Raw genomic sequence first — 15,881 nt, forward strand, 5'->3', positions numbered from 1 at the left:
CACCCAGGTGCCCCCAGAAAAACACCTTTTTAAATAAAAAAGTCCCCACAATGTAAACTGAAATATAGTGCTTTAAATAAAACATAAAAAGCAACCACACAATTAAGAATGATAGATGAAAAACTATAAAAAGTAACTTACTAGAGTCATACATAAAAGGATATATATATACACATATACACTATTAAAATTATATGCATAAAACATATATCATACACTATTAAAACATATGTCAAAAATAGTAAAAAAAAGTTTTATCATGCTGCAATATTGTATTTTGAATATTTGAAATACATGAGTCACTCACCAGAGCTACACTCATGTTTTTAAAAGTTAGTGATTGTGTGTTGATGTTGTAATGAAAATTATTATCAGACAAGTTTTCCATCTCAAGGAGTTTCCCAAAAACATAACAGAAGTTTCAAAATATGATCCTAATCCTCTTCCTTCCTGATTCAGTAATCTCTGCTGAGCCGCGCTGATTGTCTCTTGGTTCAAAGTCAGCCTACTGTGAACCTATCTTTAACTTCATTATACTCTTTTCTTAAGGTACCCCAAACATATCCACCATCAACTTCTACTACACAATAAATAACTTTGTCTCTCAAAAACTTTCTACTTTAAAATAACGTACTTAATTTAACTTAACTAAATGTAATGTTTTCACTTCTCAACTAGACTGGAAGTTTACAGTGGACGATCGCTAGGTCTATCATTTATAATGTATCTTCATACTCTCACTTACTAATTATAATGCCTTTTACAAAGTAGTGTTCAATAAATTTTTTAATCTACCATGGGAAAAAGATTCAAAATTTCACAGATGATGGAGTAAATTACCTACTTTATAAGCCTGTTTTATCTAAAAATTTAGGTTTAATAGCTACAGACACAACTTGAAACTGATTCTGTCTGTATGCAGACCAAAACCAAATATTCGGTATCTCCAAAAAATGAGTGGCAGTGTGTCCTCAAGCATTAATGCTTGCTGCCAAAAGGGAAATGAAAAAGACAACTGAAATTCAAGTTTAACCAAACAGATTTTGCACGGTAACATGGTAAAAAACGTCTTCTCCATTCAGTTCAGATTCACCTCACCCTTTAATTACTTCTAAGAACCAGACAACACCAGCAGAGGACTCGAGGCTACAAGAACTTGCCCTGCATGAAATGCAGAATCTTTCTGGAAGGCAGGACTCAGCTAGCTTATTTCACCGGAAGAAGAAGAGTAGCCCTGGCTTTTCTACCCATAACCATACCTGACACCGTAATATTCTAAGTAGTACGGATCCATCATTACACGGTCGTTGGAGGCGAAGTGTTCTTGCCAATGGTCGCTAACACCAACACACATGAGCCTGGTCTTATCCCCTTTCAGTGGAACTACAGTCTGTCAGCCTCCACCAACCAGTGTCATTTTAGGGCAAAACAGGGCAAAACAAAAGCCAAAACAGGACAAGGCAGATCTCAGGCCTTCGAAAGATGCCAAGCAACTGAAAATAAGTTCTAAATCTGTCTGTTAGCAAACAGCTAATTGGGGAGCGGGGAAAACAAAATGATGTCGTAGGCTAAAAAGAGAACTGATTCATCGAAACTGCAACTCTAAGAAAGCTCTGAAAAAAAGAAAAAAGTGGGGGATGATAAAAACAAAGGGAACACTGCACGCTACGGAGCTCAAATTCAACAACATCTTAGATCAACCTCACCACGTTTGGTTTTCACGTTATGTCTCCTGCCACAGGAATTGTGATACTGAAACCACTCCGGTATTTGTTGTGCAGCTGTAGTCAAGGGTGCTGCTATCATAACACATAATAACATCCCCTCTAAGGTCCGTGGCAGAAGGTTCTCGTCACCCCTGAGTAATCACTACACACTTCCTCCGTTCTGCTAACTACAACTATGGCAGCTGTTTCTTGCCGTAACTGCTGGGAAGCCTACAGTTAATTTCTTACTCATTCACAGAATTCCGCTAAGTTCCTATGGTTATCATATTGCTACATCCTCTTTTCCAAGATTTTGACTTTTCTATGTTATTATCTTTCTGCAATGTTGTGATGTTTGCTGCAGCTTCCAATACCCTTTGGAAAGAGGCAGAATTGAAACAAATTTAATGGGATAGTAAACCTCTGATTTTTTTTGTTGAGAATCAGTGGGCTAAAATCTATAATCAACTCTTTTTTTACATCATAATTACGTTGACTGAAGAGACAGAGAGAAAGGGAGAGAGAGAGAGGCAAAAAAAAACACTGACTTATTTTTTTTTAATCCATAAACTAACACATTCCATTCTGTTAGTATCTCTCCAGTTTCTCTGCTGAGCAGGAGAAGGGAGAGCTAAAAGGGAAGGGAACGGTTAGGACAGACAAGAAGAGAAGGGAAGGGAACATAGCAACCACACCACCACACACTGGGACCCATCGACGGCTTTTCTCCATCCATAGAACACTCTGGATTTTGGAAGGTGTCCATGTCATAACTCAAATAAATATATATTGTAAAGAGTGACATAATAAAATTATTGGCAGAGAATGCTGACTTGCCCAACTAACACAATTAAGGCACATTTTTTTTAAGTACCTTCTGCTTGTGACTAAGGACATTATGTTTATACAATATATTTGTATAGTACTTGAACTTTCCAAGGGACAACCTCTTGACTCTCCAGATTTCAAAACTCTTTCTAGATTTCACTCAATGTACATGCACCTGCTGAGCACCTCCCACTAGTGAGCACTGAGTTTGCACAGTGGTAGAGAGAAGGGCTCCCGGTCGTCCACACACAGCTCTACATCTTATCTACATCTTATCTACATCCTATCTACATCTCAGTGCTCCAGCGTGCCTGTCACTGGAATCACAGAAGGGCGTTAAAAAAAAGTCCCTTCTGGGCTTTAACTGAAGAGATTCTAATTTACTTGTGGTCTGTGATACGTTCAGGGTTTTTTTTTTTTTTTTTTTTTTTTTTTTTAATTCCCCAGAGTATTCTAATGTTTACCCAGAAATAAGAACCTCTGATCGAATCTTCTTTTTTTACATATATTTTATTTATCTGAGAGATAGTGAAAGAGACAGAGACAGAGCACCAGACGGGGGAGGGTCAGAGGGAGAAGCCGACTCCCCACTTAGCAGGGAGCCCGCCAGAGGACTCTGTCTTGGGACTCCGGGATCTTGACCTGAGCTAAAGCAGACGCTCCACCAGCCAAGCCACCCAGGCGCCCACCTCTGATCTAATTTAAAAAGCTTTCCATGTTATTGGAATGCTCTTTTCCTTAAGTATTTTGCCAGTCAGTCCTCCACTGAAAGGGTTTGGGGGTAACTAGGATAATTTTTTTTTTTTTAACTATAAAACACAGTTTCTCAGATAGTACAGCTTATAGCCAGAGAGAACGTAGATTAATTCCAAGCCCTATCTTGTTTCTTCATCTGTAAAACAGGGATGAAAATATCTCCCCCACGGGGCCATTGTGAGGATTCAGTGGCACATAAGAAGCACTGAGTCAGTTACAGGTACGAGTAGGTGGTAGGTGCTGCTGCTGTTCAGTTGGTATCAGTCATTTCCCATGTGCGCAGGGTTTTGATGACCAGGTTACTTTCTCCTCGATTCCAAGGAGCACTCCCTCAGCAAATTGAGAGTTGGAACACTTTGATACAGAAACCAGAGAAACCAGAAAGGAGGGGCGCCTGGATGGCTCAGTGGGTGAAGCCTCTGCCTTTGGCTCCGGTCATGATCTCAGGGTCCTGGGATCGAGCCCCGCATCGGGCTCTCTGCTCAGCGGGGAGCCTGCTTCCCCCCTCTCTCTGCCTGCCTCTCTGCCTGCTTGTGATCTCTGCCTGTCAAATAAATAAAAACTTTAAAAAAAAAAAGAAGAAGAAGAAGAAGAAGAAACCAGAAAGGAGGAAGGAGAAGGAGGAGGAAAGGTGTTACATGGAACTTCGGTGGGAGAAGGTCCTGGGAAGAGGTCAGGGGACAGGCTGTGTCATGAGGGAGGGAGCCTGCAGCCTGCGTAAATCAGAGGTGAGCTAAGGTCTGGTTCTACAGCTAATAAACCGCACCCACCGGCCCTTTACTGGCTCAGTTTCCATCTCCATACAATGTAAATGATAATGCCTGCCCAGCAGGGATTTCATTCATTCATTTTACAGATATTTTGGGGGTGCCCACTATGATGTTTATAATGTAACTCGGCTTTGAGCATTCAGAAGGTAGCAGGTGCCTGGACAGAGCGGGTAGCAGAAGAGAGACAAGAGAAAGAGTGTGCGTAGGACCTAAACCAAACTCTCTTCCCCACAGGTTCTCCTCCACCGCCATGTTGCTCTTCTGGAAAAGCTATCACATTGTAACACATATGAAGTGTTTGGTACAAAGGTTATCAGTGTACACTACCACCATCAGATGGCATTAGTTATTAATAGTAATATTAACAGATATGAGCTATAATTGTAATTAGTTATGATTCTATAATTCCCTAATCAGGTCACGCGAGAGGGATCGAGCGAGGTTCCCACCAGCACACCCTCGTCACTCTGCATCAACGCTGCAGCCCACAGCTCTAGCAACCGGGCCTGGACCTCAATTCTCAACCGTCACACCTCCTTGTTTTGCAACTCCGGGTAAGTTAGGTAGCTCTCTGGTCCTCCACTTCTCCCATCTGAAAAATGGGGGTGAGGGACTGCACTTACGTAGCAGAATTTAATCAAAACGAAAGGTACCATCCCATGGAGAACCCTGCGTGTACCGCACAGCACGCAGGAGTCCATTATCATCACCCACTGTTTATACCCCCGCTCTACTCTGGTCTCCTTCTCTGCAGAAGGAAACTCAAGGACGATTATCGGCTTTGTTAGTCCCAGTTCAGAAGCCTCATTTGGGAGCTGTGCCTTTACTCCTTCCTCGCAAAACACACCTTGTTAAAACTTTATATTAAATTACACAAACAACAAGTCACATCCGTGAGTGTGGACTCTTGCTCTTGAATAAGAATATAGACTTGAATACCAACACCCTCAAAATGTATTCCTTTCACAGCTAAAATTTTTAAGATATTTCTAAAAATTTGCAGTCATTTTCAGTTAAGAAAAGTTCCATCCTCACAGTGCACTAGAAGGTACCTGACCTTTTGTTAATTTTTAAGTACTTGATAGCTGAAATTTAATAATACTTTTTAAAATTATGGAGGTGAAGTAAAATGTGCCTATCTATGCTAACGTGATTCAAGAAGCACATAATGGTAATGTTAAAAATATAAAAGTAAAAGAGAATGTATTAATGTTGTTAATAAACAAATCATTTTCATTTATGGAAAAGAATAAAAGAAAGAAAGAGGTCAATAAAAATTATGAAAGTAATTCTCTAAGGACGCTTCGCATTCAGACTTTACTGAGAGGGATTACAGGTCACACTAGAATCTAAAGACTAGAGCCCAAATTACCAGTCTAATTTTTTATTTTGGTTACATGCAAGGGTTATATCTTCTCTCTAAGCCGACAAGCTTACATCTCTTTTGAAAGAGATGCATCTTGGAGTTTCATTATTACTTTTCATAGAACCTCTAGCAGGTGACCTCTAATACGACCTCTGTCCACCCCTTCCCACTCCCTATAGGCCCACTCTCCCATCAAGAGACGGCACTGACGCGCCCCCCACTTGAATCTGGCCTCGCACTGCTACTGCCTGGCCATCGGGTAAGGGAGAGTGATGCTCGTGGCCATCTGAGTTCAACCCTTAAAAAAATGGGGACTTTGATTCCTTCTTCTTGCAACACTTGCGGCTGGAATGCTCTCTCGGACCGCAGTCATCATTCCGCGGGAAGCGGTGCCGCAGAAGGAGGTCCCACGGAGGAGAACCACGTCCTTCCACCAAACAGCTCCAGCTGAGCTCCAGAAGAACCACCAGCCTCTAAAGACGGCAGCGTCGGTCACATCGCATGGGGCAGAGGAACCTCCCGGCCACGCCGTCCACCCACAGAGTTGTGAGCGGCAATAAAACGGCCGTTGTGTAAGCCACTAAGTTCTGCAGTGTTCGGTCACGAATCAGAACCTGCTGATGGCTTCTGTAACACGTCGCTCTAAGGCCAACATATGCCAGTGTCCCTGCGGTCCAGAGTCCGGACCAGCGAATCCAAGGCAGCGGCTCTAGATTCAAAAACAGCTGCTGACACAGTGCTGTGCAGTCTGGGTTTGTGAAAAAGTTCTCTGCAGCTTAGTCGGCGCTTACCGGAGTGTGGCACGTGGGTCACACCCGAGGCCCACACTGGCCGCCTGGGTGCACGCTTTGCCCCGCTTCCCCGCCCGGTGAGCCAGGAGAAACCGACCCCCGCAGCTCACCACCCACGCCGGTGCGTCTCCCAGGCCCGAGGCACCCCGGGGTCCACGCTGGAGACCCTGAGGCAGATGCGGGGCCGCCCTGAAAGTCACCGCCAGCGCATCCACACCCAGAACCTGAGCTGCTGCCTCGCCAGGACCTCTCCAGATCTGCACAAAGTGTGGCCCAAGCGGACTTCTCTAACTGGGAGGAACCATTTCTCCAATACGATTCACAACAACGAAAACTACAGTGACTTCCTCTCACCGCATCACTGGTCTGTACGGGAACAGGGCTCGGGATTATGGCAAAGTCTAACCGTGCAAAGCGGAGAAGGGGAACACGGCCAGCCAGTCCGAGGCACGACCACGGTGAGCGCTCGTGTCCGGAGTCGGACCCCAAGTACCGAGCTGTGTCACTTCGAGCAAATTCATGTGGCCTCTCTGAACTACGGTTCGAATCCTGCCGCCCGGGGATGAAGTGACAGTGGTGTACACTGATCACCTCCGAACTCCTTCTCAGCCTCCGACCCCGGCCCACACCATGGGTCACAGGCGTGTAATCATCCTGACGTGGTGATATGGTAGGAACGATTCGCTCCTTCCATCGGGCAAGAGAACCGGCCACCAAGAAGTGGCATTACTTGCCCAAGGTCACACAACTAGTATGACGCGTCCATGTCTACCTGACTCAAGGTCCACGCCTGGTGATTTCATTTTAAAAAGGAGACGTCAGGATCCCCCAAGGTAGCGACTGGATATGTGTTCTTTCTTTTCTTTTTTTTTTTTTTTTTTTTTAAGATTTTATTTATTTATTTGACAGAGACAGAGATCACAAGTAGGCAGAGAGACAGGCAGAGAGAGAGGAGGAAGCAGGCTCCCCGCTGAGCAGAGAGCCCGATGTGGGGCTCGATCCCAGGACCCTGGGATCACGACCTGAGCCGAAGGCAGAGGCTCAACCCACTGAGCCACCCAGGCGCCCCATATGTGTCCTTTCTGAACGCGTTCTCTTTCCAACTCCCAAATTCCATTCTGTCCCTAAGGCAGCTAGCTCTGGCTAAAGACGTCAGTAACATTTTTTTTTATTTGAGCATTTGGGATTTTTTTTGTTTTTGTTTTTGTCTTTTTACAAATAATAATGTTAAAATAAAACTGAATCACCAATGTGCATGGAAATTTAAAAAATGAAGGTTCTCCTCACCCTGATTCTCACTAAGACAGTATCGTTGTCAGCAGTTTGTTGTGTCTTCCAGACTTTTTTCCTTGCATTTATGACCACACACACACACACACACCATAAAAACGGTTAAAGATTTTTTGTTTTTATTTTAGGAAAACAAAATCATACTTAACAGAGAATTCTGCCACCTGCTTTTCTCAATTAATGGATCTTAGATATATTTTCATGTTAATATACATGGATTTTTCATTTCATGACTACATAGCATCCCATTCTATATTTTTTAATTACACCAACTGAAACACATTTAGGCTGAATGCAATGTTCACTATTAAGAACGACACTGCAGGGTCCACTTTGCACAGACCTATCTTTGCACATGGGTGCTAGGGTTGTGGAACACAGTCCTAAAAAGCAGAATGGCTGATAGGAACCTTCTAAAGTTTTACAGATACTGCCAAGTTTCTGTGCAAAATTAATGAACCGATTTATAAGCTACCAATTCCTATGAAGGGCTGTTTTATCACAAGGAAAATTTTAAATCATATTTTAAGGAATAAGAAGAAATCTTTTCAAATAACAGAAATGTATATATTCTCTAAACTTAATCAAATGACTTCTCCCTTTAATTTCCTGTAAGTCTGCCGCAGGAATATTTTTTCTTAAGTAATTGATCATTGTGCTCAAGTCAAACAATTATATGACTTTTTCAATTTGGGAACAAATACACTAAAAAGAGAGTTGAAAATGTTTGTAACTGATCTACAAGAGTAGGAAAGAAATTTAGCAAATCTAAGTCATCATTTATCATGTCTCAAAGAGAGAAAATATATTATAGTAGTTAATAACGCAGGTTCTAGAGTCAGACCAATTCAACCGTTCACCCAGCAAGCATTTGCTGAGTATCTACTGTGTGCCAGGCTCTGTTCTAGTAGCAAATACATGAACGAGCAAGACAAAGAAGACCCTCTGCTCTCGTGCAAGTTAGCCAGGGCGACGGAGATCAAAATACATTAACAGAAAAATTTCAAAAAGTGATAAACAAATAGACTATCGTGACAGATTTCTGAGGAGGAGGGCCAGAGCGCCTGTAGACTTGATGGCCAGGCTCAGGGTCTCAGAGGAGGGGGCACAGGGATGATGCCCAATAATAAGAATGAGCTAGCCCCGGGGAAGTCCTGGGGCAGAGAAAGAGCAAAATTCATAATGCGGGAACAAGCCTGGCCTGTTCAAGGAACGGAAGGACTCGTGGGCTAAACTGTGGCACGCAATGTGGTAGGAGAGGGTTGCGTAAGGGCATTTAGGTAGGGCTTTTAGGCCACCGGGAGACATGGGCTTTCCATCCCAAGCCATCAGAACTGTGGTGAGCATGAGAGGGGCATGTGCTACCTTACACTTTAAAAGACCATCGTGGCTAATTATACCCTCACCATGTATTAGCTGTACATCCTTGGATAAGCTACATTACCTTTCTGAGCTTCCATTTCCTCATTTGTAGAGTTAAGATAATAATAGCATGTATTACGTGTATTAATATGAGGATTAAATGAGGTAATGAATGGAAAGCATTTTGCACACTGCCTAGCACATAATAACTGTTCACTAAATGTTTTCAACTAAATCACTTTCACATCATTAAGATCATATTGAATAGAGCTGAGCATAATTCACTATCCCCAATTATGTAGCATAATAACTAAAAATATCCTTTAAAATTACTCTTGATTCAGGTTCCCTAGTATTGAAAGGCCAGATGTGTCCATATTGAATCAACACAGGACTTTCCTCTTATCTGATCCTATAATACAGCCCTGAGCTATTTATTTTTTTTTAAGATTTTATTTATTTATTTGAGAGTGAGAGAGAGAGAGAAAGAGAGAGAGAGAGCATGAGAGGGCAGAAGGTCAGAGGGAGAAGCAGACTGCCCGCGGAGCTGGGAGCCTGATGCAGAACTCGATTCCAGAACTCTGGGATCACGACCTGAGCCGAAGTCAGTGGCGTGAATGACTGAGCTGCCCAGGCGCCCCAGCCGTGAGCTATTTAAGTGCATTTGCACACTCCTTACTCTCACACACACTAGATTACTCGTCTTTGTGTTGCCCGCAGAGCCCATAATTCCCAATACGTCATATATAAGGTAGGCAAGCAGGTAGGTAGATAAGTAGATGAATGAGCTAACGGATACCCACAGGACAAAAATCATGGGGCAAGAGAAGAGAAGAGAGTGTCTCAAACTGAAACACTTAAAAGGGTAAAGTTTTTATATTATGAGTATATAAAATGTAGAACTGATCATATCCTGCCACGTTTATTACTCTATTCACGTACTTACAGCGTGTTGGACGCCATGTTGAAATTCTATAAGACACTGCTCTGTCTTCAGGACTCGGTGCCTTCCAATCTCCTTCATCTCTACCGAAAATACTTAGCAACACTCTGAGAAACATGAAGTACTTCTCATAATGACCAAAGGAATGAAGAATTATAAGCAATAGGACCAAAACTCTGGAACCTGCTGTGTGTCTCATTTTATCAGGTCTCTGTGTGATGTGATCTAGGACATCAATTAAGTTTATAGGTAAAATTCCATTGTCTACGCTTTGAAACAAAGATCCACAATAGTTGTGGAAATATTTGTTCGGATTTTGTATCTAAATATGTGAGCTGTTTCTACACCCTTGAGAGCAGGTAATGGAGGAAAAGTGACCCTCTAACCAAATACCCAGGACAGAGACACTTGAGAAGTTACTGATTTAATAAAATAAAATTGGTAAAAGAACAACTAGGAACAGAAAATATTACCCTTTAACGGAAACCGTTCCGTGATATACAAAGTACTTTTCTCTGCATTGTCTTATTTTGATCTTTACAAAAACGCTCTTAAGAAAGCCAAGAGTATCAATAATAAAGATTCAAAAAATAAAGAAAGAAAACATGGCCAATTCTGTCACCGTTTGCACACATAAAAACTGACACCCTGAGCAGACGATCCGCCCCACGTCTCTGAATCAGGAAGCGGCACAGCTGTAATTCTAACCGAGGCCTCCTTAATGTGCTTTCTGCCCCGCCACACACAAATTCAGCATGCCACAGATAGTACAATTCATTAAAAATGAACACATCATTATTTAAAAAGAGTAAGAGGAGTGAACTGTATCTAAGTTCAAGCAGCATTATTCACATCCGTCCTAGATTATAAATCCTTTTAAGCAGGACCATTATCCCTTTATGTAAGCATCATCCCTCCCTAATCATGAAAACACTACACATCCCCTAGACTAAGTAATAATAATGGTAGTAGAAATGGAGAGTAACAAGGACAGAACTTCCATCTCTTGAACACACCCGCACCGGGCTCTGTCCTGCATTCTCCACACTCACGGACTTCGTTCTACAACGGTCTTACGACGCAGATACTGTTGTCACCATCCTCGCTGTCACCATTACATAAACGGACAAAACTGAGGCATGAAGAGGTCAAATTATCTTGTCCTTGACCATTTGGCTAGGAAATTGGGTCAGTGACTCTCCACTGCAACCCTCAATCTGCTGCCTCTTCAGAGAGAAGCCCTTTCCCCCAGTCCTCTGCTCTGTGAGAGTCCCCCCATGATAAGGGAAGACTCTCCAAACTAGATTAACACTTTAACCCCTTTCCAAGCATTTCTAAGCAATACCAGTTCGGTTGGCTAATCACTACACTTCATCTTCCCAGTGCTGGAGGACCCCCACGGAAAGTGCCTACACAGAACCTGGTAGCACAAGCAGGTGACGACTGTGGCTACTCTGTGTCTGGTGTTATGCCGAGGGCTTTTCCCTACGTATGCGCTGGATAAATGTTGAACTGTCTGTTCCTTCTCCTAATGAATAGACCCCATTAGGAGATCTATGTGCATCTTTGAAAATTAAACTGGGCAATGAAAAAAATTTCTTTTCATGGAAGCAAAGCTATTGCACGTGGGTGATAAGGGACTCCTGTTGTTCTGACACCGAGACGTACACAAGAAAGTACGGAAGGAAAGGCTCAAAGGGAAGACAGAGGTCGTGAGCGGGACGCCTCATCTACAGAGGCATTTCCTCTCCAGAAAAAGCGAAACTTAAAGCACCAATAAATTAGAAGTTTATATATATATATATATCATATATATATATATCCATATGTATGGATATATACACATAATGTCTATATATATGTATATATATACACACATAATTTTCCAAATTAATTCTGCAACATGTAAGTAAGTTCTCTCCCTGAGTTTCTTTAAATATTATGTTTCCTTAACCAGAGCTTAAGTAAAAAGTTGAAAGAAACAAAATACATTAAAAAAATTACATTTTCTTGACATTTTTATTAAAGATTTTATTTATTTATTTGACAGAGAGAGATCACAAGTGGGCAGAGGCAGGCAGAGAGAGAGGAGGAAGCAGGCTCCCTGCTGAGCAGAGAGCCCGATGCGGGGCTCGATCCCAGGACCCTGAGATCATGACTTGAGCCGAAGGCAGAGGCTTTATAACCCACTGAGCCATCCAGGCACACTTATTTTCTTGACATTTTTAAAGAAAAAATTAATTTATTAAAAAAAAAAGCTGTATTCAAGTATAGCTTTTCAGAAATCCACATATTATGCCAAACAAAGTACACCAGCCTCCCTGACTGAAATAACAGTTCGGAGAAATAGGATTTGAAAAGAATGCTAAGCCATCCGTTCATCCAACAGGAATTGAGCAAAAACTATCTTTCCATACTTTGTGTTAAGTAAAGTGGATACAAAAATGAAGAAGAAAATCTCTCTTCCTACTCTGGAACTCATAGTCTACTACACAAAACTGATCCAGTGGAAACTAGCCATTCTTTAAAACATGTCAGTGACTACTTCTAACTTGTCACTGGTTTCAGGTGACACAGAAGAGGTCATATAAAAAACCACGGCAGTGACTTGGAAAACACCACATCTTTCACAAGAATTTATGTATTTTTCATTTATAGGTATAATCTTTATATTTGCATTTATATTTATATATACTTAAGTATATAAAATATGTATTTTCACACATAGTTACAAGTTTATATGTTATATTTTATATTACATATATAGTATATTTATCACACAAAATAAGTATATATATAATAAAAAAAAATAGAAAGCAAGTTCCTTTGGATCTCAGAGTAAGACGAAAGATGTGGGATATCTGCTGAATCTAGTAAATTATCCAGAGAACTGTATCTTTCTCCTCCCTGATGTCCTGCAAATTCCTAGTAGATTAATATATTACATTTAAACAGGATGGATGTAGAACTACTTATAGTACCAGAGAGGGGGAAAGTTGGGAAGTAGTGAGTACCCAACTAAGGGAGGTATCTGGGTTTCACTGTACATTCCACAGCCTACAAGAGTGATATTGATTTTCAGATTATCTGGTCTTTTCTATTCCTCACACCTCCTTTCTCCTCTATTAGTGAACAGAGCTGAATTGTCTGTGCATTTGCTTGACTCCACTGGGAGGCCTGAATCACCACTTGGAATTATCAATCATTCCTTCAAGATTAGTCTCCACTAAAAGCCTACAGTGAAACGATAATGCACTAACCTGTCTCCAGTTAATGGCAAAATAATGGTTGCTTGAGAAGAAAACACAATGAAGGATAATCTCATTTCAGGGCTGCAAAATAAGAAAAGAGGCAGTTAAAACAGTTTTAAAAGAAGTATGGATGTAATACAGATCCATGGCTATGGAGTCTCAGTTAAAATCCGACTCTGATGGTCCAGGCTTCTTCTAAATGGGACTTCCTAAATAGATACACGGACTCTGCTTGACATTACTGTGAAGCCGGCCTGGGATGAGTCACAGCATCTCAGCACTCAAGCCATCCTCCACGACCCCTAAGGCCATTCAGGGAAGAGACTAACTAGAAAGATGAATTCTATGCTGATGTAAAATCTTTTCAAAGAAAAGATTTCTTCCCTTCAGTATTCTCCCTGTTCTAGCTCATCTCCTTAAAGAGGCCAGGCCCTTCTAAGCAATTGTCATTAGCAACATTGAAGGGCTGGAGAGCAGTCAGTTTGATTAAATTACCACAATTATGATGTGAGTTCAGACAAAAGTGATCCCCAAGTAAGAAAACTTAAAGAGTATCATGGACAATGGGAAAGAGACTCACAAATCAGTTTCGATTAGACATTTTTCTATTGTCCAAGTCTCAAACATCATACTGCCCACCGGCAAGCCATGGCCCAGTTAGCTACATCTGGTAAGCTTTGGGCATGTTATCTCACAGACCGGTTCTTGTCTCCAAGACACTCCCCCCAACTACGACCAAGCTCTACAACTGAAGACAGGAAACTAAGATCTATAAACTGAAGATCAGAATGACCTCAAAGGCTTTTCCATATTTAAAGACACTCTCATCCAGTAGTCAGCCTTTAGTCACTTTCTACAACGTATCATGACTTAGTAACTAAGCAACTAAATTTGAGCCAGAGAACTGCGTAGCATAGAATTGCAACTTGCAAACCAGACCAAATAAATAAAAGCCCCGCTTTTTCAAAATGTTGTATTGAAATGATCCATTACTTTCAATCAAAATCTATGTGATACTCTCTGCACACTCTCAGATTAAATCAGAAAATTTATAAACCGTCTCTACTGCCTTTCACATTTAAAGATATAGGGCCTTATTTATTTTTCTTTCCTAGACAGTTTTACTTCAGACCCTGTCCAGAAATGAGAGTGTTATACTTGGCTTTTAAGCAGGAGACTGATGATTGAACATGGACAAGCATACATTTTTATAGGGATAAGTTTACTGCTGCCAATAACTGAAAGCAAGGATTGCCTAGGCCTCTACAGATTGTTTGAAGTTACTTACAACATGACTTTCAAAATGTTTTGATCATCCAAGCCTGTTTTACAGAAAACATTTGGGCTAACAAGACTGAAAGAAGCAATATTTAATGATACAGCTCCTTTTTGTGTCCTTTCCATTATCTTGATAAACTTGCATTTGCTCACTGCATTTAAAAGAAGAAGAAGAAGAAAAAGTAGAGGAAGAAAAAAAAAAGGCTCAAAGGCCTGGTGTTCTAGGGTTATTTTTAAATAGAGATGCCACTAATTCCTAGTTACCCGTAAATAAGAGAGTAGGCTGTACTTCAGAGCAGTTATGCCTGTTATAGGAGAAAACCCAGTGTCTCCTAGTAAGGCTTACTGCATATATAGAACAGTTAAATTTTAAACCAGCTACACGCCCACACATTGGGTAAACAAGAGTCCTCTCTTAAACACACACAAGTGTCTTTTCTGGTAGTGGGTTATTAACACATGTTCATTTGAAGTTTACCAACACTTTTTTTTTTTTTTTTTTTTTTAATGAGGACCTCTACGATGTTAAGAATTGTGTGGAAAGAAAAATACATTATGGATACTATTAGCATAAAATTTGTTTAATGTGATAAATTATGAGAAAGCGTAACTGAAATTCAAAACAGATGAAAATTCAGAAAGGAAAAGACATGTGTAATAGTATTTGAAGATGCCTCCCCAGGGCCTGAGCCAACTTTCTGGGATCCCGACGAAATAATCCTGAACAACTGAAGGGCCGTCCTGGTAACTATATGTGTGTAATAATCGTCTGGAGGCACCTAAAAATCAACATTTCAGGGGAGGCTTTCCCTGCAGAAGGTCTGGAAACAGGAGCATCTTCCAGTTGGGGCTACTTCCCTGCACCTCCCACTCCCGGCCTGGAAAAGGAAAGGGAAGCAGAGGTACCTCACGAATCTCTCCGTGAGCTGCTGCACAAAGTTGTAAATTTCGATCCAATTATTAGCCACACTCCCAGACCTGCGAAGTGAAGTCGAGCTGATCAGAAGCAAACCAAACACAACAACAAAACGTGTACGTGGGGGTCACCGGGCCTGTACCTCAAGCAAAGTTACAGCCCCGGCGGCTGGACTCGGGTTGGCTCCCGGGATTCTCTGGGCGCCCGAGTGTCCGGGAAGCCCACCGCCCTCGGGGACCACCTGCCCAAGTGCTCGGAGAAGGATCCCGCCTCCTCGAAACAAGCACAACCTTCCTTCCCGGGAAATGCAAACCTGGGGCTTTGCAGGCTCCGGGGGCAGCGCTGGGGCCAGGATGGGGCCCCGCAAAGTGCAGCCAGCTCGAGGGGGCGAAGGCAGAGGGGCCTAGGGCAGGCCGGTCCGCGCTGCGGGGATGCACACGGCCGCCCCAGACACTCTGCCCCTTCCCCAGAGGCCCCAGGACCAGCCAACAGCGCCCCCCGACCCCCCCCCCACCGAGAGCCCCCGACCCGCCGGCACCGACGGCAGAGCTCCCGGTCCTCGGACGTGGACGCACGGAGCCCCGCCGTCGGGCTCCAGCCCCCCTCCCCAGGGCGCTCGCGCAG

General features: G+C 42.4%; 1 protein-coding gene across 1 annotated transcript in view; it reads right to left on the reverse strand.

Annotated features, from left to right (window-relative positions):
* ANTXR2 (ANTXR cell adhesion molecule 2) overlaps positions 1–15,881 on the reverse strand; it is a 146,338-nt gene that overhangs the window by 129,555 nt on the left and 902 nt on the right. Inside the window, exons 2-3 of the mRNA XM_059385749.1 lie at positions 15,248–15,319; positions 13,073–13,144 (exon numbers count right to left, since the gene is read on the reverse strand). Coding sequence (XP_059241732.1) covers positions 13,073–13,144; positions 15,248–15,319 — 144 coding nt within the window. The remainder of the gene's footprint in view (positions 1–13,072; positions 13,145–15,247; positions 15,320–15,881) is intronic.

Source organism: Mustela nigripes, chromosome 1 (assembly GCF_022355385.1).
Source record: "Mustela nigripes isolate SB6536 chromosome 1, MUSNIG.SB6536, whole genome shotgun sequence".
Taxonomy (NCBI): Eukaryota; Metazoa; Chordata; class Mammalia; order Carnivora; family Mustelidae; genus Mustela; species Mustela nigripes.